The sequence below is a fragment of the Mauremys reevesii genome, linkage group 21, assembly GCF_016161935.1.
Source record: "Mauremys reevesii isolate NIE-2019 linkage group 21, ASM1616193v1, whole genome shotgun sequence".
In the NCBI taxonomy this organism is placed as follows: domain Eukaryota; kingdom Metazoa; phylum Chordata; order Testudines; family Geoemydidae; genus Mauremys; species Mauremys reevesii.
In genome coordinates this window covers 18261062-18288528 of record NC_052643.1, presented here as the reverse complement: position 1 = coordinate 18288528, position 27467 = coordinate 18261062, and the positions used below count along the sequence as shown (strand labels likewise).

At 46.0% G+C, this 27467-nt stretch overlaps 2 protein-coding genes across 20 annotated transcripts in view; one reads left to right on the top strand and one right to left on the bottom strand.

The window, feature by feature from the left end:
• KCNAB2 (potassium voltage-gated channel subfamily A regulatory beta subunit 2) overlaps positions 1-8953 on the bottom strand; it is a 106382-nt gene extending 97429 nt beyond the window's left edge. For 4 of the 6 annotated variants that reach the window (XM_039508899.1, XM_039508904.1, XM_039508905.1 and 1 more), the window contains exon 1: positions 7742-7857. The gene's annotated coding sequence lies outside the window, so the exon portion shown is untranslated. Of the gene's footprint in view, positions 1-7741; positions 7858-8761; positions 8783-8851 lie in introns of those variants that run through there. The other 2 variants (XM_039508902.1, XM_039508903.1) reach the window with 2 other exon arrangements.
• Positions 8684-27467, top strand: part of NPHP4 (nephrocystin 4) — a 99702-nt gene continuing 80918 nt past the window's right edge. For 10 of the 14 annotated variants that reach the window (XR_005590329.1, XR_005590330.1, XR_005590328.1 and 7 more), the window contains exons 1-6: positions 8684-9096; positions 11727-11809; positions 14035-14225; positions 16524-16676; positions 24291-24463; positions 25615-25679. Coding sequence is in view for 11 of the 14 variants with exons in the window: in XM_039508891.1 (XP_039364825.1) it covers positions 14055-14225; positions 16524-16676; positions 24291-24463; positions 25615-25679 (562 nt within the window). In the remaining 3 variants the exon portion in view is untranslated. Of the gene's footprint in view, positions 9097-9284; positions 9486-10954; positions 11079-11726; positions 11810-14034; positions 14226-16523; positions 16677-21364; positions 21533-24290; positions 24464-25614; positions 25680-27467 lie in introns of those variants that run through there. The other 4 variants (XM_039508888.1, XM_039508889.1, XM_039508892.1 and 1 more) reach the window with 4 other exon arrangements.

Here is a 27467-nt window from a genome sequence, read left to right as displayed (position 1 = left end):
AGAACGAGTGCCGTGGACACAGAAAACAATGATGGCAGATTCCCAACCCAGTCAGGAAAAGGTTAAATAATTCCTCTGGGCACACTTAGCCTCAACCCTACACCCATGAGGCTTCTCCTGCCTGGAGACGGGTGGGTCCTTAAAAGGGAGGATCTTTGCTCAATGGCTTTCCTTTATGGCTTTCCCAGGGTCTAGGGCTCTGCTTCTAGGGCTGTGGAAGCATATGGACTTTTTGTTTGGACTACTTTAAACTCCGGCTCCCCCAGCAAGGGAGAGGGGTGAGGCCTTGACAGCAAAGCTGGAGCACTGTGCCCCGGATGCTGACACAGGAGCAGTGCCCACCCTCTCCCCAAGGGTGCTAGAGAGATACAGTCTTCTACAAGGACCAAATATTTTTATTACAAGAGGAGGAAACCCTTCAGTCTGGCAAGGTCTCCCCCCCCACCCCGCCCAACACACACACTTCTTGCATGTTACATTTGATGAGGACTCACACGGTATTTTTTTAAAGACATTACTAATCTTAGAACTATCCCACTGGCATGTTGCATGGGACTTACTTTCCTTGAAGGACGCTGCCTGTTTTTGAAATACACCTTTACCTCGATATAACGCTGTCCTCGGGAGCCAAAAAAAATATCTTACCACATTATATCGAACTTGCTTTGATCCACCGGAGTGTGCAGCCCCCCCAGAGCACTGTTTTACCGCATTATATCAGAATTCGTGTTATATCGAGTTGCATTATATCGGAGTAGAGGTGTATTTATGTGATGATTTTATTTTGTATTTGTTGAAATGAAGCTCCTTGTTTAACAGTAAAGAACAACTGAGTGACAACAAGGCAGTCATACCATACAGGGTCACTGGGTCATGAAACATACATGACATGCTTTAATAAACCAAAGCTAATTGGATACTCATTCTAATTGCTAAATTGATCCACTCTGCTATCAATAGGGGAGGAGAGGAAGATGAGACTAGATTCAAGGGTACATCTGAGGCCTGAAGCATATTTCTGAACAGTGGATTCAAATCTCACATAGGACAATATAATTTGAGGGGATACCATCAACTCAAAAAAATTACCTGCATCTGAATTTTTCCCCCTCCTATTGCTAAAAGCAACACAAGCAAAAGAATTTAGAGAAAAAAATATGTATACATACACACAATTTCCCCCAGATTTGTTTGCTCTGTACATTTGACAGCAATTTGTGTCTAGTTAGTTCTAGTGTATAATTAGTCCGTCTGTCTTCCTTTTGTTTATATAGACCTTTGATACAGTAAAAAGGGAGAAAAAGATTTAAAAGAAAATAAAAATTAATAGGTGGACTCAGGGGAAGATGTAATTCTTCAAATGTCTACTCCTTTTAATATAAAATGTATTGCCATAAAATGATGCAAAGCATTATGAATACAACTGACAAAATGAAGCAAGAGGTGCTTCTTTTTTCTGACACACTAAAATGGTAAAATATTCTATAAATCTGCACAGCTATGCTCTGAGAAGGTGTATATATTTGCACATACGGTGTTCATCTGCAAATTATTTTAATTCCTGCCACTCTGCTTATTTTTTTCCAGCCTAGCAGACTTCAAGTTGATGGGGTCCCTTTAAACTCTGTTGCTCATTACTCATAAGAAAGTGGGTTTTAGGATTAGAAAAATCCAACATTCATCTTTGACACATGCACTCAAGACACAATCAGCTTTTTAAATACAGTACTAGAGATTGCTTTTTAATCTACTTACAGAAAAATAAGTAGCCACCATGGTTTGGCAAGAAGGTTTATAGCCAAGAGGTGAGTCGTTGCAAAGATCTTAGGGCCGGAAGTTAAAGGCAAGCAGTTGGCATAATGTATTTCTTAAAAATTAAATCCAATTACTGTATCAGCCACCAAGTTAATGTGAATTACTGTTCCTGGTGATCTAATATGGACACAATGTCACTACAAACATATGCAATCAAATACATGGCACAAAGACACAGACTAGTGTATGAACTTCTAGAAGAGTCAGTATATTTAATCAAATTGTGCAACAGAAGGAATAATGCTTACAGCAATAAATACATTCCTCTAACCACATGGAGCAATTCCCAAACATTGGCTTATTTCTTTATTATTTTAATAAAGCCAATATATTCTACTACTTCTCACTCCATACATTGTTAACAGTGGGAGCTTGACGAATGATGGCTAGCCCTGAACAAGATGCGGCTACAGAAATGTGAGACCACAGTCTGTTGCAGCTATATTAGCTTGGAGTCACTCTTCCTCACATTTTTAGTAAGATAAAAGGACAAAGTTTGCCTGATATTTTCTACATCTGTATTTAAAATGTTTCACTAATTAATATGTTTTCACTACCACAGATAATTACAGTCTAGGATGGGATAATTCCAGGGATTGATGAAATAGGATACAAAGACTTTCACCTGTAGTTTACTGGGTCAAATCCAGCCCTGATTGGAGAATATATCATGAAAAAACAGGATTCTTGTTCACAATTCAGAACCCTTCAGGCAGAACCGTACTGAACCTATTCTATATTGTCCCAGCTTTAGTACATGTGGTGACAAGAGTTTAGCAGCTGAATAAAATTAGACTGACAAGCTCCATATCTAAGGATATCAAAAGATCTCACGCATCCTCTATGAGATCAGCGGGTTCATGCCAGCCCACATCCTGGCAGCGGTGCCACAGCCCCAGAGGGAACAGCTGCTTTATTCAGAAACCACGCCTGGCAGAGCAACCTTGCACTTTACAGGGAGAAAACAAACATCATTGTTCGCTCTAGTTCGAACTAGCATTTCTTCCACTAAAAAAGGACTCAGCTCCTGGGCATGGTGAATGAAGTTCTCTCCCCTTAGAGGCAATCCTGATCCATCGGGGTTGAGACAGACGGTCAGGGCAGCACGGGGGAAACAGGCACTGCCATCGCTTAGGTGGCACTTCTGTGGATTAAAGACTTCAGCCCTCCAGTGCAGTCACTAAAAATCACTCAGCCAAGCAAAGGTGTGCTTGCTCAGGGCCCTCCACTACCAATGGAGTCATGTCCCAAACTCATGGGCGGCGGGTATCATAGGCTGGGGGAGGCTGTGCCTCTACAAACAGCCTGGTGTGGCCCCACCCACCCTCCGCTTCTAGGCCCCTCCCGCAGTTCCCGGTGCGCTGCCCCAGCCTATGCTAGAGCTGGCCAGCCTCCCGCAGGGACTCAGGGCGGCTGGCGCTAGGAATGAGATGGCTGCCCGGCACTTGGACTACACCACCCAGAGCTCCGGGGCTGCTGCTGCCCAGTCACCACAGTGCGGGTGCTCCAGGCTCCTGGAGGGAGGGGGACAGATGGAGAGGGGAGGGGCTCAGGCAGAAGGGATGGGGCTGGGGGCTAGCCTCCCCCAACGGCCAGGTCACCAGCCACCCATGCGCTTGCCAATTTCAACATGGAAGCACAATGATCCAGAAAACAAGGGGGCAGGGGAACTGCCTTGCGAAACAAGAACCAGGGCAAGAGAAGAGCAGCCTTATTTCAATTAATTCAAACACAGTGAGATTCCTTACATCAGGGCTACGTCTACACGGCACACACGGGTGGCAGCACGTAGGGTATGCGTAGCTACAAGTCATAATGAAAAGCAAGCTGTAGTTCATCAGTGAAAGGTTCCAGTGGAGGGAGCTGCAGGAGCCTCTCCCAACTGCCTTCCCCCTGCCAGAGCCTTTCCTCATGGTGGGGAAGGGCTCCAGCATCTCCTTGAGGCAGAGAAAGGCAGCGGGATGCTATGCTGCTGAAAATAGCAGTGTAGCTGGCAGAGGCAATGCTTGGGCAAGTAGAGACCCGTACGGGCGTGTTTTTATTCCCTAAGCAGCACTTCACCATCTACACTGCTATGTTTAGCAGTGTAGCATTCTCTGCCACAGGAGGAATTTATACCCGGCCTAGGGGACATGCAGTTTATGTATTATACACACCGCTGTAAGGCGTGTGCAGTGTAGATCTATCACAGGTGTGATTGCAGCAAAAAATGGCTAACCAGTCAATAAAAAGAGAAAATAAAGGTATTTCTTAACAAACAAACAAACAAACCTAAAGTGTCTCTGGAAGAACAGGTTTCAGAGTAGCAGCCGTGTTAGTCTGTATCCGCAAAAAGAACAGGAGTACTTGTGGCACCTTTGAGACTAACACATTTATTTGAGCATATGCTTTAGTGGGCATCCAATAAAGTGGGCTGTAGCCCATGAAAGCTTATGCTCAAATAAATTTGTTAGTCTCTAAGGTGCCACAAGGACTCCTGTTCTTTTTTCTGGAAGAATAATGTCTCATAGCTTAGCTCTCAACTGAAAGCCAAAATACAGAGAAGCATCAATCACCAGAGTATTTTGGGGGAGAGAGGAGAGCTTGGGGGTTTAGGTCTATGGCTGGTTGTTTAGCAGGCTTCCTGCTTATGATGTACTTAAAAAACATTTTGTTATTACCTTTTGAGTTTTTGGCTAGCTGTTCTTCAAACTGCTTTTTGGCTTTTCTTATTACATTTTTACACTTAATTTGGCAGTGTTTATGTTCCTTTCTATTTACCTCACTAGGATTTGACTTCCACTTTTTAAAAGATGCCTTTTTATCTCTCACTGTTTCTTTTACATGGTTGTTAAGCCGCAGTGGCTCTTTTTTAGTTCTTTTACTGTGTTTTTTAATTTGCGGTATACATTTAAGTTGGGCCTCTATTATGGTGTCTTTGAAGAGTGTCCATGCAACTTGCAGGGATTTCATTCTAGTCACAGTACCTTTTACTTTCTGAATAACTAAACCTCCTCATTTTTGCATAGTTCCTCTTTCTGAAATTAAATGCCACAGTGTTGGGCTGTTGAGGTGTTCTTCCCACCACTATTTCCAAGGGGTCCTGTTATAGTTATCTCTTGGACCAGATCCTGTGCTCCACTCAGGACTAAATCGAGAATTGCCTCTCCCCTTGTGGGTTCCCGTACCAGCTGCTTCAAGAAGCAGTCATTTAAAGTATGGAGAAATTTTGTCTCTGTATTTCGTCCTGATGTGACATGTACCCACTCAATATGGGGATAACTGAAATCCCCCACTATTATTGAGTTCTTTATTTTGATAGCCTCTCTAATCTCCCTTATCATTTCATCATCACCATCACTGTCCTGGTCAGTTGGTCCATAATAGATCCCTACTGTTATATTCTTATTAGACCATAGAATTACTATCCATAGAGATTCTATGAAACACGTGGATTCATTTAAGATTTTTACTTCATTTGCTTCTACATTTTCTTTCACATATAGTGCCACTCCCCGGCCTTGGAATCTATGAATCTAGGAGACAAAATAGCAATTTTTTCATTGAAGCCTTTTCCAACCAGACTTGTTGAATTCTGAGCATCTTTCTGGTTCCTAGTCACTTCTCAGTGCGGACTAAGTGTTAAATAAACGTGTCTGGGTGAGCTGCCTGGAGCAGTGGAGCAAAGACTCTGGAATCATTTCAACCAGAGGAAGAAGCCCCAAGTATACGGAGCCAATCCTGCTAGTCAGGCCTGAATGCAACAGGTTCCACATTGAAATCAGAATCCTTTGCTGCTCCTCTGGCTCCTGTAGAACAGACTGCAAAGAGCACGAGCAACATCTTACACTGAAATGTATAAAATTATAAATGACAGACAAAATAAATAGACTTTGTATCTATTTGATTGCTTTCACACATCCCCCCCCAAGTTTTTATTTAGATATTTTGATGTAAACACTTGTTCACTACAACTATTCTTTGCTCAAGGCATTCCCTGACATTTTTAAGACTAAATTACAGATTACTCCTGATAACCCTACAGTTGATACTGCAAGCTGTTTAGGGAAGGGATCTTGTCTTTACATGTTTGCACAGAGCCCAGCACAATGGGACCTTGATCCTGGATGGGCCACTATAATCCAAATACTTAATAACAAGAGTCATAACATTCACTGTTACGGTTGTACTGGCAAAGTGTCAGACCCTGCGCTGCTCAGTTATCTGATTCCCCCAACAGGTAAAGGGCCCACCATCCTTTAATTTCCTGAGAGCCTTCCTTTGTCTTGCAAGAGAAATAACTGCCTCACACACTAGAAATAGCTTTAAAAAATGTTCAGACATAATGCATTTTCCCTCCATTCACAGTGACTTTTTTGGCCTATGCATCACCCATTCCTAAGACCTTGGGCAAACTTGTGAACTTAATTAACGAATGTCATTTTATCTGAAATCTCTATTATTTACACACAGAGACTGAAATTAACACAGCATTAAGGATATGAGTTTAATTCCACAAACAGCCATAAAAATGAGTTAGAATTTTGACCGCAACCTTAACTTTGCCCCCTTGTGTGCCTGAGTTACAATAAGGTTCATCATAAAAATCCCACCTAGCACTGAGCAAAAAAAGGCAACTAAACAGATAGTCACTGACATCCACGGCAACACTGCTGTGTCACCTCATGCCTTACACACATCTGAGAGCTATGAGCAACTGAGGCTGATCAGATCTGGCCTCACACACATGGTAATAATCAGCAGGTACAAAGCCCGTTAATTCCTGACAACTATCAAAGCCATAAGATACTGAAAGAGGTGGGAAGCAGTGCTGTTTTGGAGGGAGGGAGGGTGGGGTAGAGAGATCATATAAATGCAAGGCTGGAAGGGACCTCAGGAAGCCATCAAGTCCAGCCCCTGTGCCGGGGAGCCTCAGAAGGGAAGATGAATGTGTCACTTTATCAGAAATCACCTCCATCTCCTAAAATGGCAGTAAAGGGAAAACTGGAGCCCTGATACCCGCCGGGGAGAGGAGGCACCGAGCACCCGACCAGGCAGGGCTCTGAGGAGGAACAGCTCCCAGCACGGGCACGGCGCCTTGCCAGGCTGAGCTGGCAGCTCGCACAGCATCTCAGGCGGATTCACCGGGCCCCCCGGGTGCGGACACCCACCCGCTCCCGTCCCTCGCTCAGCCCCGGGCAAAGTGCGCTGGGACAGTCTCGGTGGGGAGAGGGGGGGCCACTGCCATGTCAGGGGGGGGCAGCCCCACTCGCACCCTCCCTACAGCCCCTGCCCACCCCACGGCCTCGGGGGGGGAATCACCGCCCCCCTGCTCCGCGCACCCCATCCCGGTACCGGCCCTCCCGTGCTCCAACCCCCCCGGGAACCACCCCCCCAAATGCTCCGCGCACCCCATCCCGGTACCGGCCCCCGTGCTCCAGCCCCGGGAACCGCCCCCAATGCTCCGCACACCCCATCCCGTTACCGGCCCTCACGTGCTACAACCCCCCCGGGAACCACCCCCCCACATGCTCCGCGCACCCAATCCCGGTACCGGCCCCCCCGTGCTCCAGCCCCCCCCCCGGGAACCGCCCCCCCCAATGCTCCGCGCACCCCATCCCGGGACCGGCCCCGTGCTCCAGCCCCGGGAACCACCCCATGCTCCACACCCCATCCCGATACCGGCCCCCGTGCTCCGGCCTCCCGGGAACCAGCCCCCAATGCTCCGCGAACCCCATCCCGATACCGGCCCCCGTGCTCCAGCCCCCGAACCACCCCAATGCTCCGCACCCCATCCCGATACCGACCCCAAGCTGCTACCCCAATCTCGGGGTCCCGGCCGCCCCAGGCCCCACACTGCCCCCGTCCCAGTGCCCCGTGCTTCGGCCCCACGCTGCTGCTGCTGCTGCTGCTGCTGCTACACCCCCCGGCCCGCGGCTCCCAGCACCTGGCAGCTGCTCCGCTCCGTCCAGCTCAGACCATCTTAGCCCTCGTGGGGAAGAAACTCCGCCCACCGGTTGCCCATTGGCCTCTTAGCCCTGCCGCTCACGTCATGCAAATTACGAGCGACCAGACCGGCGCTGATTGGGTGCCGAGAGAGCCGCCTCCTGATTACGACATAGCAGACCAGGGAGGCCCCAGGCCCCGCAGGCGGTCAGCGCCCCCTACGGCCAGTCCCGCACTGTCCGGCATTGCCACCCCCCCTGCTCCCGGCTCGTGGGCAGCGCCCCCCCATCAGCATCCTCCCCGACTGGGTACCCAGAGCCCCCCACCAAATCCTCCCAACTAGGGACCCAGCGCCCCCCCATATCCTCCATGCCTGGGTACCCAGAGCCCCCCACCAGCATCTTCCTAACTAGGGACCCAGCGCCCCCCCATCAGCATCCTCCCCGACTGGGTACCCAGAGCCCCCCACCAAAATCCTCCCAACTAGGGACCCAGCACGCCCCCCATATCCTCCATGCCTGGGTACCCAGAGCCCCCCACCAGCATCTTCCTAACTAGGGACCCAACGCCCCCCCCCATCAGCATCCTCTCTGCCTGGGTACCCAGAGCCCCCACCAAATCCTCCCAACTGGGTACCCAGAGCTCCCCACCTCCCCAGCATCCTCCTAACTAGGGACCCAGCGCCCCATCAGCATCCTCCTGCCTGGGTACCCAGAGCCCCCTCCCCAGCTACTGGTACCACCCAGCCCCCCCCCCCCCAGCATCCTCCTAACTAGGGACCCAGCGCCCCCCATCAGCATCCTCCCTGCCTGGGTACCCAGAGCCCCCTCCCCCAGCCTGTTTCCAACTGGGGACCCAGCGCCCCCAGCCTGCTCCCGGCTGGTGCCCAGCGCCCCCCAGCATCCTCCCTGCCTGGGTACGCAGAGCCCAGCCATTCCCCAGCCATCCTCCCCAGGCACTGTGACCCCCCCAGCCCTGCCCCAGAGCCCGCCCCCGGCCGGCTGCACCGTTCCCCGCTCACCCCAGCGCTGCCCGGCTCCCTCCCGGCTGTAGCAGGAGCAGAGATTGAGCCGCCCTTCACCCCGCCGCGGAGTCCCATCGCCCTAGTAACCTGATGCCAAGCTCAGGGCCGAACCATTCGGGCTTCAGGGAGCCCCCGGGCCGGGCTCCAGCACGGGGCCGAGGCTGCGGTGGGAGACACGGCCCTGTCCCGCGGGACCCGGTCCCTAGGCCCGTGCTTGGCGGAGGCAGAGAGGGGAAGGCGGCGTGGATGGGAGTCAGTAGATTGGGCGTCCCCCCGCCGGCCGGCGCAGTTGGTGCACTCCGGGAAGATGGCAGATGGATACATTGTGGCAGGTAAATGTGTCAGTTTCTCTTGTTTCCGTCCGGTGCCTGCTCGGCTCCCCCTCGGCGCCAGCTCGGGGCTGCTTTAGCTAGCGGCTCCCTGCTTCCCCCGAGCACAGGCCGCACTGGCAGGCCCTAGGGCTGCAGCCTCTGCTCTGTGGGCCCGATTCGCCTCCTTCCTACTCCGGATTGAAGCCGGTGTAACTGAAGAGAAGCAGGCTTGGGGGGGTTACTCGATACATCACCAGACTAAAGACATCGGGGCTCAGCAGCAGCCCGGGCAGGGCAGGGCAGGAGCTGGGGAAAACTTTCCTAAACAAACCCCAAACTCAGCTGATTTCACATTCCCTAAGAGATCGCAGCGCCCCTCGGTCCAGATACCCTGGGGAGTGATGGCTGAGGTACGGCTACCTAGAGCGCTAGCTAGATCACAGAATCATAGAATATCAGGGTTGGAAGGGACCTCAGGGGTGGGTCCAAAATTTGTGCCCAGCTTGCTGAGCTTCAGAAAACTTCTAACTGAACCTAGGGTAAGATTAGGGGTAAATTGGGTGAGATTAGGGACTTGGGTGGCAAATGTGAAATGTTGGGGTTGAGTTTTGTCTTTGTTTAAATTGGACTTTCAGGGGAGAATTGGCCTGAAATTGACCAGGTGAAAGTCAGTAAAAGAAGGGCAAAGTATTTCACTTAGGAAGGAAGAATCAAACACAAAATGGAGAATAACTGGCTAGGCAGTACTACTGCAGAAAAGGATCTGGGGGGCTATAATGGATCACAAATTGAATATGAGCCAACAATGTGATGCAGTTGCAAAAAAGGCTAATATAATGTTGGGGTGCATTTGACAGGTGTGTTGTATGTAAGACATGAGCGGTAATTGTCCTTTTCTGCTCAGCACTGGTGAGGCCTCAGCTGAAGTAGTGTGTCCCGTTCTGGGCACTACACTTTAAGAAAGATGTGGACAAATTTGAGAGAGTCCAAAGGAGAACAACGAAAATGATCAAAGGTTTAGAAAATCTGACCTATCAGAAAAGGTTTAAAAAATGGGTATGGTTAGTCTTGAGAAAAAAATTGAATGGGGAGGAATCTGATAAATAGTCTTCAGATACATTAAGGACTGTTAATAAAGAGGAGTGTGGTCAATTTTTCTTCATGTCCACTGAAGGTAGGACAAGAAGTAATCAGTGTAATCTGCAGCGAGATTTAGGTTAGATATTAGGATAAACTTTGTAACTATCATGGTAGTTAAGCCCTGGAACAGACTTCCAAGGTAGGTTGTGGAATCCCCATCACTGAATGTTTTTAAGAACAGGTTGGATCTGTCAGGGATGGTCTACGAATACTTGGTCCTGTCTCAGCACAGTGGGCTGGGATCCCTTCCAGTCTATATTTCTGTGGTGCAAAGCAGTGAGAGCTAAAATGAGGACAATACTTTAGTGAACCTCCTGAGACTCACATCTCTGATTTTCCCACCAGTAGGTGGGGCTTTTTCTTTCCCAGTTAGGTTCATGGTGGCTCTTTAATACTAAAATGAGAGTGTGGGAGTTGCTCCTCACAGGATTGAGCAAATCATTCAGAATTGATAAGCCAAGCTGTGCTTCATTTTAAACATGAGAGTGGTGCCATTGATGTCAATGGAGGTCAACAATGAGTCCTCCTTATCTGGGGCCGAAAACAGTTCAGCTGTTAATATAGACAGCCTCAAACTGTTTCCAACACTCATTACAGAAGTTGTGACAGATCTGTTAGCTGCATCTGCACAGGCAATTTTCTCGTGTATTCCTACTGTTGGTTTATCTCTGGTGTAGCTCCAGTGGTGGTAGGAAGATGAGGACAGACCAGTCGCTGTCATGTTAACATCTGTGTCATCCAACCATATTCAAAGAAAGATGACACAGCCAGATGGGTTGCCAACTCCTATAATTTTTCACAAGCCTTGCAATATTTGATGTTTTTTTGAAAGCCTCAGATCCTAGATTAAATAAAAATTAAAGGTAAGCTTTTCATGTAATCACATAAAGTACTGTAGGTTTCTAGCCCTGATGGTAGTGGAGAAAAACTTGAAAATGTGAACCCTGAAAGCTTAATATCCCCTTTCCTCACCCGCACACCACATTTATTATTTTCAAAAACTCCGGAGGTTTAAAAATTCTTGAGGTTGGCAATACTGCAGTACAGTCACTAAAATGTCAGTGGTCACTAGCAGCCTGTCTACCCTAGTGCTTTCACCATTGTTACCCAAGCTAAATGGGTGGGATTTGGGAAATTTGAATACAATTGCTCATGGAAGCAAGGCTTATGTGGAGTGAAGCACCTAGAGCACAACTTCTGCCAAGAATGTTAAACATGGACTGCTCATGTCTATGATAGCAGTCAAAATCTTAACAATCCAGTTTCTGTGGGCTCAGTCAGGACTCATTGACATCTAAAGTTGACATACTCTAATTACACTCTTAGAAAGCTCAGTCTCCAGGAAGAGTAAGTCACCCAGAAAAGTCTCTTAATTATTCTTTTAAAATTATGTTTAATCCTGCAGGAAGCTGCCACTTTGGACATTTTATTTTATGTTGTACAGGGCCCCGAGTCCCTTGGTGGGTGTAAGCAATTTAAAAATAAAATGTATTTATTCTTATTTTTGACAGTCTGATCTTCTAGACTAGGATACCAGTAATGCCGTTCCCACCTGAACGCATGATAATCAGATGACTTTCAAAGCACTTGTAAGGTATGTTCTTTTTAATTTCTTTAAAGCTGCCTAACTTCACAATAATTCTTGTTAAATTAACCAAAACTAGTCCAAGGAATCTACATTTCACAAAAGAGTTTCCAGAAGAGGAAGTTGGGAAGTTTGGAATGGAGATTTTCCTGAAAGCACAATTCTCTTCTCAGGTGCATATAGCTGGCAACAATTCTCTTGGGCCTTGTCTACACTATGGAGGTAAGTTGACCTAAGTTGCGGAATGTAGCTGGAGTTGATGTAGCTTAGGTTGACTTACTGTTGTGTCTACACCCTGCTGCATTGATGGGAGATGCTCTCCCGTTGACTTCCCTTACTCTTCTCATTCCGGTGGAGTACCGGAGTCGATGGGAGAGTGATCTGTGGTCAATTTAGCAAGTCTTCCCTGGACCCGCTAAATCAGCCCCCAGTGCATCGATTGCCGCAGTATCGATCCCCGGTAAGTGTAGACGTGCCCTTGGACAGCAATCCTTCCGACCTGCCTAGGTCTCCCATTGATGTCACAGGCAGGGAGAACACAGGGCAGATAGCAGAAGAGAATTTTGCCCAGAATTTGTAGTAATAAGGTGAGTTTCCATCCAGCAGCAACACTGGATGTTGCCTTCTGATAGCTAAGTTAGAGTACGTCTACACTTGGAGCGAGAGGTGTGATTCCCAGCTGGAGGAGACATACTCGCGCTAGCTCGCATTTAGCTAGTGCGCTGAAATGTAGACTGCAGCAGTACGATCCGTGGGACAGGCTAGCCATCACAAGGCTGTGACCATCAGAGACCCTAGGTACATGCTCTAGGCTTGTGCTGCAGCTTGTGCTGCCAAAGCTTCATTCTGTTTTCAGCGCACTAGGTTGATGAGAGCTGGCGCGAGTATCTCTCCTCCAGAATCACACCCCTAGCTCCAAGTGTAGACGTGCCCTAACTTGCTTATCGCTCCAGTGCACTACCACCAAAGGAACCATGTCTCGTGCAAGGGAATTGCACCAAATGATCTCTCATTTGTCTAATTATATTGCCCCCATTTCTGTAACCTCTCAGCCCATCAGGCATTAATTCCTTTATGCTCACAATCCCCCTGTGATGTAAGGAAATATTTTCATTCCTGTTTCCAGATAGGAAACTGAGGCTCAGAGAAATTGAGTGACTTCCCCAATGGGGCCATGCAGGGAGTCTGTGGTAGAACTGGGAATTGAACTCCAGCTGCTGGAGTTCCAGTTCTTTGCCATAACCGTAGGATCATCTCTTACAGTATTGCTTGTCTTCCCTCTTCAGAAACTCTTCATTCAAAACAGAGGATGTTATTAGCCTGTGAAACATTCAGGAGAATCCTTTGCTTTAAACCGTGTGAGCATGTTGTTTTTCTGATCTCAAGCAGTGCTTTGTTGTTTATTGTTTATATGGTGGTAATGCCCACCCCAGCTGACACTGTGCTGGGTGATATGCAAACACAAAGGAAGATAAAGTGCCTGTCCTAAAGGGCTTAGAAAAGTCTGTCTTCCTCCAGCACTGATGTGGTGTAGGGCTACCGTAAGTAGCCCCAGCTGGCCCCACTCACAAGCCCCAGCACAGAGAGCATGCTGGGAAGTCTCTGTAGCACATGCTGCTATGGAGATTCTGGACTGTGGATCCTCCCATAAAATAAAGCATCCCTGTGGCTGCTCGTTTACTCCACTGGTTGTTTTGATCTCTGGAGGAACCCAGACTCCCAGGGGTATTTTACAATGCTTGTTCTCCCAGCCCCAGGTTGCACCTTCTGTGACGTGGCTCCAGGAGGTGCAGCACTGAATCTCAACTATCGGTTCTGATGCTAGACTAGTGAGCAACCTTTCCTACAGCTCCCTGTTCTGTACCCTCCCACGGCATTCTCTCATGGGTGTGTACTGAGCTCGTCCCTCAATTCCTCAACCATCAGTGCTCAACCCATAAGGAACAGAGCACCACGCAGTGCGCTTGAGTGACCTCTGGCAGATGCTCACAGCTGTGCTGCCTGGCTCCAGAGAGTCATGTCCAGCTCTCTGCATCTGGAAGGGAAAGAGGGTTGCATTAACACAGAGCCTTTGAGGGTGGAGGAGATTCCAATAAAACATTTTTTAAAATCAGCTTATTATTTGGATAGTAAATCTGTGCTTTTTTTTTTTAAGGCTTTGGAGCATTCTCATGCCAGTTTTAAGATAACAGGTTCTGAGCATACATTTTTCTGAAATGAGTTTTATTTTCTAGATGAACATTCGCCGTAGCAGATGCCTAGAGGAAGAGGTGACCTTCTAAGCAGCAAGATGAGTGAATGGCAAAGGATTTTTGTGCAAAATCTGACTGTTCCTCCACACTCCCAAAGGAGACGACATCTCCCGAGGGAATCAATAGCATTTCAGTGTGTCCTAAAGTATGTTGAGGGGAATTTAATTAAGCAGGTAAAGAAATATTCCATCTGCCTTGTGGGAGTGTAGCTCTCATACCCTTCTCTTTTTGACATTCTCTGCTTCGAGTAGAGTTCTAATTTTTAAAATCTCACAGTGACTACTGAGGTTAAGGCCGGACACAAGAGGTGTGCGGAAGGACATTTCACCCTATCTTCTGCAGACTGGCACAATTTTCCAGATGCATTCTGTGGCATTTTCACATTGTGTTACTGTGAAGAACAGCTGTTTTGATTCCAGGCCCAAGGTACCACATGGTGAGATTTCCAAAACCAACTAAGGGAAGTAGCCACACTTCTAGTAACATTAATCGGAGTTGTGTCCCTTTGGTTTTGAGCTGAAAATCTCAGCCAAGTTTCACACGCTAATTTTGAACTCTGATGAGAACGTCCATATCTCTAGGAGACATGTCTGTAGACTAGCGGTTTCCAAACTCTATTTTATTGGTTCATGTACCACATTTCTTAAAAAATTGCTGTGAAGTGAATGGATGGGACACCAAACTCGCATACCATACCACCAGTGGTACATGTGCCACATTAATTGTTCCCAAACTGTGGCACATTAATTGTTTTAACATTTGTTTAACTCCATCACTGTTTTTATTAAATTATTATGCATTTACACAATTACCAAGTTCCAAATATATATTTTAAATCCCTCTGGTTTTAAAGAGATTCTCCAGTGCAGGCCTTTTCAGCACTACAGCCACTGTCTTGGTAACAGGAAAAGAATGTATCATTACTCTGCAGTTGTGAGGCATGCTACAGTTATTTGTTCATGATCAATGACAGTAAAATAATCAAACACTGACCTCAGGAGTTCTCAGAAAAAGCCCCTTTAAGTAAAATTCACTTTCAAAATTCAAGTCTGAAAGAGGTTCCAGTTCACAGAATAGGTCTTGGAGGGAGCAATTTCAAAAGCAGATATTCTCTCCTGCTCCCCAAAAACATCCCCTTGGGAAAACGTCACTTGTGGTCTGTTCTTCACTCTGCGATAAGGGATGGAGCACTCGAAAAATTGCTTCATTCCCTCTGAGGCATCTAGCACAGGCCACTGTCAGAAGACGGGACACTGAGCTAGACCCAGACCCAGACCGACCCAGTCTGGCCGTTCATATGTTCTTATGAATATAAAGGACTACCAGAGTTTTGGAGAATGGACAAAATACCAGTGAGCCAAAAAATTGTGGAACTATCCCAAATGAAATGGTTAAGTGTGATGGGTACACAATATAATTTGTGTTTTTTGGGGATGAGGAGATGGGAGTTTGAAATCATTCAACAATTTTTTGTATGATTTTATTTAACTCTGTGGATTGTTTGCAAAGTTTTCTGTGATGACTTGATTCACTTGCTGTATAAACTTTCTTGGTTAGTTGTAATTAACCAGAAAAACCTTATGCTATTGTTTCTATTCCATGACTGGATGAGCATCCAAAACACTTCTGACATGAATACTCACAAATCCAGTTTTGAGATTTGTATTCTGTAAAATTTTGTGCCAGTAAAACTGGATCACGTCTTCTCCTTTTTAAAATCCCTGCTTAGAATGTTTTTCTGCTGTGATGCCCCCAGATCACCCCCATCTGGCATTGGTTAGGCAAACGATCAGCTGTGACTCCTGCTCAACTCTGTTAATTTTCTTACCTTGGCCTCCTGTTCATCCGCACTGCACTTGTCTGCCTGCCATGTAGATTGGAAGTAATCTGGGGAAGGATCGGTCGTTATTATGCATCTGTACTGTGCCCAGCACAATGGGACCCTTATTCTTGATTTGGGTTCCTAGAGGCTACCACATTACAAATAATAAATCATAACAATAATCACAAAGGAAATGCAGAAGAGACGTGAATGCGACTGAATTTTTTTAAATGAGTGCTTCAGTGAAGTGTCTCTGGAAAATGTTTTACATAATTTACCCACTACTCACATATGTTAAACCAAGTGGATGCTCAACGTTTACATGCATAAAGGCTTGCTTGCCAGCCTTGGGATTTCTCACTGCTGGGAAAAGAGTCACCTTCTGTTGCAGGATGACTTCAGCATCTGAGTTCATAGCTAGCTATTCCTTGGTGTATCAGTACTCAGCATATTGCAGGGTGAGACAACCTGGCATAGAGAAGACCTGCTTGTCTGAACATGAGGGCTCGTCACTCAGAGCTATCTACTAACTACTGTTTAGAACCATGTTTATAAGGCCAAAGTTTTTAATCTCCCGGACACATTTCAGTGCTGCTGCGATCAGAAACTCTTAAAGCTCCTACTTAGGTTGTTTATTCTTATATTCCAGAGAGTTCTAGAAGGCTTGTCAGAGGTTGAATACCAGCTCCGCCTGTCCCTCTTTGACATCACCTATCGTCATTTCTTTGGGAGAACTTGGAAAAGTACCACAAGACCTCTCAAAGCTGTGCCAGGACTGCCACCCAAAGTGGTTTTCAGTGAGGTAGGACAAGAGCCGAGAACACAGTTCATCTCAGAATGCCAACACCCATTGAGTGGACAGGGATATTTTCCTGGATGAACATAGGTATTTTGCTATACGAGATGCACAGTGTTTCAGCCACAGGGCTGGCTCTAGGTTTTTTGCTGGCCCAAGCAAAAAAAAAACCAAACCTCCGAGAGCACAACTGCCGAAGCAAAAAAACCCCAACCCTCCGAGAGCGCCTGGAATGCCGCCCCTGAAACTGTGCCGCCCCAAGCATTATTGTGGTTTTAAATAGTCTCCATGCAGTTTGCAGGCATTTCATCCCTGTGACTGTTCCTTTTAATTTTCATTTATCTAGGTTCCTCATTTTTGTATAGTTCCCCTTTGTGAAGTTAAATGCTACTGTAGTGGGTTTCTTTGGCATTCCCCCCCACCCAAGGATGATAAACTTAATTACATTATGGTCACTATTACTGAACGGTTCACCTATATTCACCTCTTGGACCAGATCCGATGTTCTACTTAGCACTAAATCAAGAATTGCCTCTCCCCCTGTTAGTTCTATGAGAAGCTGCTCCAAGAAGCAGTCATTTAATGTCTAGAAATTTTATCTTTGCATCCCTTCATGAGGTGATATATATCCAGTCAATATGACTGGTCTCTGTGTCCAATGACAGGGCCCCTTCCCTCTTCAGTCCCAGATGCTTCTAATAATTTTTCTTTCCCCTGTCTGGATCTTTTCTATTTTTTTCTGTGGTTCTTTTGAAATGAGACAACCTGGTTGAATTTTATCTGCTCACACAGTTAATCCTAAACGCTGCACGTGCTGCTGTTTGCATAGACCAGAGAGCTTCTCCACTTCAATGCAAGGTTCTTGATCCAAACCTCACTTTAAATAAACAAAGAAGGAATTTTTTAACAAGCATAAGCTAATTTCTGATCAAGAGAGATTATATCCAGCCTCAGTTGATGCAAAAGTGCTTCCATCCTCCATGGTGTCCTGAGGTTACTGACCAAATGAATGCTTTCCTGGAACAGTACAGTTCAGAGCAGCAGAGCAGCTGTTTTTGTGGAGACATTTGCCAAAATAGCTTAAAAGTAAGATTACTAGTTAGTCATATATCAATGTGACTGTTTTGATTGACATATTTTAATAGTGTGACTATTTTGTATAGTCTGTTATGAAATATGACTGTTTCTGGTAATTTTCTTGCTCCAGGGACAATATCCTACAAGAAGGCACCTCTCCACAGTGTAGGGTACATACATATAGGGTGGATAAAGATGGGTTGGGTCAGATTATTTTTAAATAAAAGTGGGGAGAACATTAGAAAATATATGGCGAAATCCTTCCCTTGATTTTAGATGGGACGTAATCAATCTTCTTGCTGCTAATTTCTGTGACTCAGTCATGCACATGTAGTATCTGATGCAATCCCGCTGAAACCAAGTGTTTGTTATTTTTTTTATTTTCCCAGAACATTTTAATAATGGACAAATAGCCTATAATTACTGTATATATAAAAATATGAAGTACATTTCTGAAGTTATCTAATCAACACAGCCTTTCTAAAAAAACCTTACCTCTATCGGAGGATAATAATTATAATTCCAGTACCAAAATGTTCTAGGTAGATATCCTCTGATTAAGTGATGTTCTGGCACAAAGGGATGAAAAGTTTCTTTACACTTTGCAAGTGTTTGTTATGCTGGGCATTTGCTTTCAGAGGTAGTGATCCCACACAGCTGTAGCTGCAAAGGCAGTGGGAGCGCTGGTTGCTCAGCACTTCAGAAAACCAGCCCCTAATTGTTTGCAGATTCTGGTGTCTTCTGTCATGCATATTTTCCCTATTCAAGCTTCTGAGGGGCTGTTCATTTTTCACCATTCGGATGCCTTTCATTCTTCTCCTAAATATGCGCTCACTCCTATCTTTTATACATCTAGAACAATAACAATTCTTACAAATGAGTATTGGATAGGGCTGTGATTTGTCTCAGATGTCTCATTAGGATACAATTATGTCTCTATTATGTCAAATCAATTTGAATTTCAATGCCAAACCCAGGCTTTTTGTTAATCCTGGTGTTAGGTAATGAGCATAGTTAATGGTTAGAGAGACAAAGTGGGCGAGGTAATATCTTTATTGGACCATCTTCAAAAGTTGGTCCAATAAAAGATATTACCTCACCTATCTTTTGTTTCTATAGCCTGGGACCAACAGGGCTACAACAACACTACTGCATGGTTAATAATTTCCAGTTTCGCCTTGTGTTGTGGTAGAGATCAGGCAGCAGAGGGCAGTGCTACTCTAGGAATGAAAATGAATTGGAAAGTAAATTAACAACATCCTTCAAACCTAGCAGTTTTCTCTCATTACCTTGACATTTGTAATTCATAAAACCAGGTGGTTTTTTTTACAAGTTTAATCAACTAAAGAGAATTTTTCCTCACTTATATATTAGATAAAAACTTGGAAAATTCCTTAGGGCAGACTTTTAGAGACACAACTGGCATAACAACCTGAGTGTCTGATTCGGAGTAATTGTTGTGTTTGTACAAATCTGAAAGCCAAAGAGAAGATACACCTGTCTGTTACAGGCACTGATCTAAGATCAGATTTGGCATCCGTTTCCCTTATGTGGCTAATTATGTTTGTTTTCCAGTTCTAATGGTAAATATTGTCCAGGGTGCAATTTCGCATAGATTAAAGACTTTAATTTCCTTTATTTAAAAGAGTGTTTCAGCAGCATTCGATTTAGTTGTGTTATTGGTATATATATTGCTTCCCAGGCTGTTTGAATAATGAATCAGCTTAATGTCTTGATTTTTTTTTAAATTTAAAAATGGACCAGTAAGGCAAACATAATGTGATGTGTGGAGATAAACGCCAGCATTTCATGCACTAGCAGAGTCGAGCACATTTTCTCTTTGTAAACACCTGAAAGTTGTAAACAAAGTTGCATTTATGAATTCTAGGTTGGTAGGTGTGTGCGCTTTGTACAATTAATTAATTAAATTTTAGGGCCTTCTTTATATTAGAGTGCTGGATTTCACAACCATAAAGTTGCATTAAAATTATTATTTTGCATTTAAGTTTTCCCCAAAGCATTAAGTAACTATATTACACATCCTATATACTTTACAGTATGTTCTTATAATGCTCTTACATTGTTAGGAATAACCTACATTAAACCACGGTAGGAAATACTACATAGATGCTATGTGACCTAGTTGACATCATGGCTAACACCTTACATTTCTGAATTACCTGGCTTTTAAGTGCTTGATTTCACAATTTCAGTGTTGCATTAATGCCTCATCGATTTAGTTAATGTTGCATTTAATTTCCCAGGTTTTTAAGCAGGGAAAAAAGGACAAATCTGGCCTAGGGCTATTCTCCATCCCATGGTTTACATACTTTTATGTGCATCTGGATTTGGGGAAGAAGGCTAGAAGGTCACTGACAGTAGCATTGAAGTTGTGGGCCTGAGGGATAGTGGAGCTGTCAGTGGTGATAAAGGCAGGAAAAGAGGAGTGCATTTTAGAGGAAAGATGGAGCAGGTCCTCACCTAGAGTAAATTGTCAGAACTCCAGTGACACCGATGGAGCTCTGACAGTTTACACCAGCCAAGGATCTACCTCAAGGAGTTCCAGTGACATAATGGTGTGACTTCATCCTGGGGTAACTCCACTGGCTGCAGGGATTTACCCTCAGAGTTAACTTCCACACAGTCCCAGTGACCTCAAGAGAACTGTGGGTGGGTGTAGGGGCCACCTTATGCTGCTCTCTCTCCAGTACCAGGTTCTTAGACAGCAGTGGGATCCACACCAGCGGAGAGCCAGGAGAACCTGGATTGGCTGGAAGCTGGGGGCACATCAGTAGATCTGTCTGTCATCACATAAAAGTGGTAGCTGACACCATGGTAGCAGATGAGGGCACCGAAGGGGCAAGTGCAGGGGGATAGAAGGAGGGAGCCCAGGAGAGGAACCCGGGGAGAGGAGGAGTTGTTGGAGATGCTAAAGCAGTGGCTATTGAGGCAGGAGGAGTTGTTGGAGATGCTAAAGCAGTGACTATTGAGGCAGGAGGAGAAGCAGAGAATTAGAGGGGTCTCAGGGTCACTATCCTCCTGTGTGGCTTTAGTCCAGCTGCAGAATAGAGGGTCCGTCCTTGAACCCAGCTTTCTCATCCTGAGACCATCAGTCTTGGGCTCCCCTTTGGCTCCTCTCCTCGCTGCCTTTAACAGCTGTGAATCTGCAGGCTGAGGAGAGTCCTAGTTCAACGCCCGCTAATCCCCCAGCCTCGGGGACAGGGCATTACGAAGGAAGGGAAGGAAATGGAGGTTGTTTGGGAAGCTGAACAAGTTGCCCGTTGCCTTTAGCAGCCGCTGGGACTTTGCTCTTGTGTAGCACTCTGGATATTGGTCTGGTCTCCTGCTGAAGAGAAATCTCCATGGTGCATTTCACTGCCATCAGTGGCAGATTCAGTGTGTGTTGGGTTTTTTTGTAAGCTGTACTGAAGTGGACGCATGGGAGAAGAGCAGGGCTGAGATGTAGGTGCAAAGGAGTGTTGCAAAACAAACAATAGGAAAGGGAAAGGCTGCTGTGCTGTGGATATAGGGTTCACTATGTCGCTAGGTTATTTTGAAACTGTTTGCCTTGGAAAGAAGTGGTTTGCTTCTTAAATTGCATCTTTATTCACAAACAGGAGCAGGGCTAATGATTCATACAAGGTGAGCTGAGCTAATACCTGGCATTCAAGAGATCATAAACACCTACAAGGAAGTTAGCTGAAGATTTCTGAACGTCTCAGAGAAAGCATGTCACCTGGTGCATACTTTAGATTATGCTAGTCCTGATGAAAATTGAAAGCATGGTATGAGTGCTAAATGACCTGTGTGTGTGTAAGATGAAAGCATTAGAATAGAGTGTGTTTAAATAATTTATAAATCTGTTTACCCCGTTATGGAGTGAAACAGTCAAATATAGATAAGCAATGATGGTAAGGTGAATTAAAATATCATCTATTCTCTCACAAGAATGAATCCTTTACAGATAATTTGCTGAGCCTGATTTGAATTTTCTAATCACGTAATTCTAACTGATGAATACAAATTTCATATTTCTGAATTTATTTAATAATTTCCCCCTAGGAGAATTCATCAGCCCTTGTTTATAACTATTGCTAAGCTGTCTCAGTAAACAATTACAAGTTTGTTCACCTTCTGGAAGTATATTTTAGCTACAAACAATTAAAGTGCTGGTATAAAGCTGAAGCCAGTTTTCTGGATGGGGGATATATTTCTGACTGTGTGAACTACATGCAGTTTCCCGTTGATGTTACAAATGCAATGAGGTACAAAATACTTACTGAAATGAACAAATACAAGTGATGTTTAATTTGTGTCTAGAGGAATAGCAAGGGACCTGATCCACAGCCCGGGGAAGTTCAGTTGACTTCCATTGTATCAGACCCGCTATGCGCATATTTGTGAATTGTACTCGTTTTTTCTCTCCTTTAGGGATTCAGGGCCTGATTCTCCTAGGTAGTACTTTTGCTTACAGTGGAGTGATTCCTGAGTTACATTGGAGTAAACAAGAGGAGAATCAGGTCCTCGGTTCCTACCCAATAAATTCTGAACTCTTGGCTACATGAGATAATGTCTCCCAAGCTTTTTCTCTGGCACAGATTGCCCTCTGGCAAGTTATTAGCCAAAGAACTGGGCACAGCTTAGTTCTCTACAAGAAAATGCAAAGGGAGAAAGAGAGCGCTCCAGAGAGCTAAAGTGTGATGATCTCAAGGTGACCCTTAATTGGGAAGATTATTGTTACTTTATAGCAGAGTTGAAGGGAGAAGAGTATGTTTGTAAAACTTTTATTAGCATTTAAGGAGCCAATGGTAAACTTAGTTTTATAACCATCCACTTTAACAGCTTCCTCATTCTTTGCAAGCCAAGGCATAATTCTCTCTCGGTCCAGCCACCTGTCAGCAGTTAGTGGTCATTATTTCATCATTTTGCAATAAAAGTTAATAGAATAATGATTTATTTTTCTGGGATGATGTTTTAATGCCTTTCTCTGTTATCCCTTCCTGACAGTCTGTGATTACTGTAGCTGTTTTCTCGGTGACACCATGATAATGACTGTTTAATAGAAGGATTAGCCTGGCTTTCAGTCATGTCGCTGGCAGACAGCCCCCTTCCCCCTCACCCCCGTACTCTTAGGTCCCTATCATACTGTTGATCCTCATGGACAACTCTCTTTCCCATCAGCATAGGTGAAGGTCATGATAGGCCTTAAATTTTTCCAGTCACTTTGCTTTTCTAGCCTAGAGCTCACAATGGTATCTTCAGGTCAATTGAAACCTTTGAACCATATTTTGATGGAGTTTGCAGCTTAAGAATAACTGATCCTTATTGTTTGGGAAACAGGGCCACTTTAACAATGCTGTTCATTCTCAGGATTTGTGACATTTACTAGCTTTAGTCCTAAATGTCTCAATTTAAGTTGGGGAAACTTAACCTGTAACAGGACAGAGGCAGGGTTGTTCCTATGTGCCATTCCCATGTGGCATTGCGCACACGTTAGCTGAATTCTGTAGGACAGAAGTGCACAAATCACTTCTTCCCTGGAATGTATTAGTGCTGGGTTGTGAGGACTGAGTGGCGCCATTCTTGGAACCTGCAAGCAGGGCCATTCCTCCAGTTTAGGGGAGTGCTCACCTCAGGGGGGAAATTCGAGCTCTGCTGGATTTTTGACAGCTAGGAATTCTACACCTGAAGGTACTTTCATCTGGAATGCTCTCCCCTCTCCCTGCTGAGCATGAGCCCTGGCTTCCAGCAGCCCTGAGAGCCCCTCCACGGTGGTTAAGGAGGAGTGTAATGAGAAGCTAAATACAAGACTGTATAGAGCTTTTAAAAGTAGAGACCAGTGCTGGTCTTATCAGCCAGTGCAGCGTGTGGGTGGTGTATGGTATGATGTGACCCCCGCAGGCTCCTGTCTGTTGAACCAACTGTAGTTTCTGGATGACCTGCAGGGTCATTCTCTAGACAGAGCATATTTGCAATAGTCCAGCCTCAAGGTGGCCAGGTGGATCTACACCGGAGAGGTGTGGGCATTCAGAGGCACAGGCCGACTATCCAGTTAAATGAGTGGGTGATAATAGACACTAACAGAGCACAGATTTCTCTCGCAGTCCCAGCTCTTAGGCTAATTCTTCATAGGAGGGAATCAACCTGACCTGAAGGTTAGATTTTTTTTTTTTATTACAGTGGTACCCAAAATATTCTAGGCATTGCGCAGACATAAGAAGGCAAAGTCCCATTGGTAAATGGGCCCCAAAAACTCTACACTTTCTAGTAGGATCCCTTTAAAATTATTCCCTAGTGACAGTGTGTGGGAGATGAAAGATTACTGTTAGTTATCCTCCCAGACCAGTGATCGTTTGCAATGGAGCTTCCATCAGTTCCCGCTGGAGATTATTCTGCAGAGTCTACATTGCACTATCTGGATATTTTTCTGGATATTTATTTTGAATATACCTGGACCTTACTCTCCAAGTGTAATATACATTAAGCTACTAATAGCTACTCCACCCTGGTCTAAAATCTGCCATGTTCTTTCTCTTCCCCCAGACCATTTATTTTCACACATCTTTAAACCATCCCAGCATCGTCGCCGTGGTGGAAGTGGTGGCTGCAGCCAAGAAGCGAGAGGGGACCCACCAGGATCTGTCCTGTGGGTTTGGAATTCTGCACCTGTTCAACAGCAAGTCAGAACCAACAGATGTGGCCACCAAGGACAGAGGGTAGGTGTTGCCGGCTGCAAGGGACAGCGGGACTTGTGAGTCGCTGTAGCATTTTATAAGGTGGAATCGGGTTTCTATGGCAACGTGGAATTATTGTCTCCATTTAGAGAGGAAGGAGGGTCCTGTGGTTAGGCCACTAGCCTGGGACCTGGAAACCTGCTTCGCCACAGACTCCCTGTGTGAACTTGGGCAAGTCATTTAGTCTCTCTGTGGCTCCGTTTCCCCATGTCTAAAATGGGGATAACTAGAGCATATGAGGATACACCGGTCCCGGGGGGTCATATACATACTTTAAACAGGTTTATGGTTGAGCCTTTTCCACTCTTGGCTGCATATATGAAGATTGCATGGACTACAGCTGCCCTGGCTGCTTGTGGCTGGGCCTTTATTCACCTCCGCTGACAGGCTGGGTGAGGGCAGCTGCTGGATTTGTAACCTGGCAAGCCATGCCCATGTGCAGTCCCGCTTGTGTGCAGAGTTCACAGCCTCGACCCAGCCAAGCCCCCGTTTCCAGGGCCAGAGGAAGGCAGCACTTTCTGCCTCTAAGCTCTTGAAGCCCGGCTGATTGCAAGCTGAGTTCGCACCTGGGAAGGGGAACACCACCACACCCAACACTTGGGGCATGAAAGACATAAATAACTAAAAAAAAAAAGCAGCTCAGCTGCCCACCGCCCTCGCCAGCCTGGGGAAAGAGGAGACACTCTCCCGCCCAGCCTGCTTCCTTTTCCTTTCGTATCCCTCCACCACGTGATAGGCCAGGCTGTCTGAACCCTTTCTAGGTGGCTGCTTCACTTTGTCAGGCTGACATTGTCAGGCTCACTGTGAATACCCAGTGTGACGCCTGTTGTACCCTGGATCCTACCTACCCACCAGCCATCGCCACTGGGGAAGCTTCTCAAATCAGGGAGGTTTTCAAGGGAATATCTAGGTCCACTCCCTGGGGGATCAACCTGAAGCAAAGGACCTGGCATCTCAGTCACCTGCCCTCCTGTCCTACTCAGGGCTCTAAGGAAACCAGTCTGCTGTGGAGAGTTCACGGGACTGGAATAGGGGTTTGCTGTGTATTGATCAAGAGAACCATTGTGGGAAATTCATTTTGAATGTAGCCACCTAACCCGCCATGTTTGGTTTGTGCTCCTCTTTATTTCTAGGCTCCAGCTGTATCATGGGACACCGCGAGCGCTTCTGCACCCCCTCCTCCAGGACCCGATAGAACGTAAGAGCATATAGAACTACTTCCTACTTTACTTCCTTCCTGGGCTGGTCAGTAACGCGTCTGCTGAGTGGTTTGCTCAGTGTAGCATAGGCTGTTTTCTGTGTTAATGTGTCAAGCTTTTGGCTGCTCAGGTTCGGGGTTAGCCACCCAAAATGGATCAGAAGAAAAGCCCAGAAGACAAGGGTGCCGGGTGGTTGCTGTGAAATGCCCCTGTGCTGTGTGCCAGGCTGTTCGAGGCCAGGGCCAGTTATTGCTCCTGGGCAGTGGGGTTGGCAGCAATCCAAGGCTCTTTGCTGAGGCGGCCAGTAGCCACAGCTATGACATTGTGCTCGCCAACATTGTCAACGGCCGTCGTTCATGCAAGGGCCTGTTGCTGGGGCATAAGGAGAAAAGGGGCTTAATTTCTGCTGCATCGATCAAATCCCATCCCATGACAGCATGTCTACTGGCTAGGCCCTGAGCCTGCAGAGACTTCCACACGGACTCAGCTTAGCACACGTGAGTCGTCTTGTTGGCTCTGCTTGACGTGAATAAAGTTAACTGTGGATGTGAGTCTCTGCAGGATTTGTAAACTCTTTGGGGCCTGGAGTCTGCATTTAGGGTCTTGTACAGCACCAAGACCATTGTCAGTTCTCAACAAGTAAATAATATTCTTGATGCATCTGCTGTGGAAGGCAGAATGAGCCCAGAGCATGGTGTCTAAAACAATCTGTCCACCAAACCCCCACCCAGCCTTTAAGAGGTTTCTAGGTATTTTGCATGGCAGTGAGTCTGAATCTAGCTTGGTGCAGGCCTCTGTCATGCAGACTCACCTCTAGTCTGCAAGTTTGCATTTTCTAGTCTGCAGTGGAGGATTCCCCGACCATGTCTCCCTCTCGCACTTAATCCTGCACCATAGTGGCTCCAATGAAGGCTGGTCAGGCGAGCTGACCTACAGAGCTCCTAGATCACCCACGTGTGAGATATAGGGCAGGAGGAGTCTCTGAGTTCACCACATCCAGGGGAATGCGTGAGTGAGCCCAGGAGCTGAATCTCCCTCTCTCACCTGGCAGTGGGCGGCCCACTACAGAGACACTGAGGTGAGCCACCTCAGGATTTAAGTTGGAAAGAACCAGACTGAAAACGTAGATAGCTAAAGCTAAGCAGAAAGCTGTTGTGAAGGAAGAAGGAGGGATTCTTTTTCCTTTGCCTGGGAAATGGGCTCACAGTCTGTCCTTTCTGTTGCCAAATGTCCTGCCTGAGCTGGAGGAAGACCACGTGTCAGTGGTGCTGACAGTTCTGTGTCCCATGGGGGTATATCTAATTCCCAGCTCTGTAAGAGAGAGGGCTAGGGGACCCTAGCAGAGCTCAGCACTCAGCTGACTGGATATTTTGTACAGGCAGGGAGAGGAGAAAGATGGGCAATGTATGGGAAAAGGTTCCTCTGCGGATACTGGCAAGAAAACCTGACACAGCAGTTTGAACACAAATGGGCTTCAATTATTTATATATATATGTATTGATTGAACACGGCCCACGGAGCAGGAATAGTGCGTTATAAAATATTAACTATAAGAGCAAGCTGCTGTGCAAAGCATGTAACAAGGACCTTGTCTTTCTGAACATGTCTGCCTCTTGTCCCTTTGTGCACTGTTTTCCTGAAGGTCGGTGCTGAATTTGCTAGATGAACTGTAGCAAAGCTGGGCGGCAGTCAATTGCCCTGAGAGCCCTTTGGGTTGTCCCAGAAGAGGAAGCAGGAGGGAGGCTCAGTTGCACTTTCATCAGTTTTGGTTTTAAAGACTTTTTTTT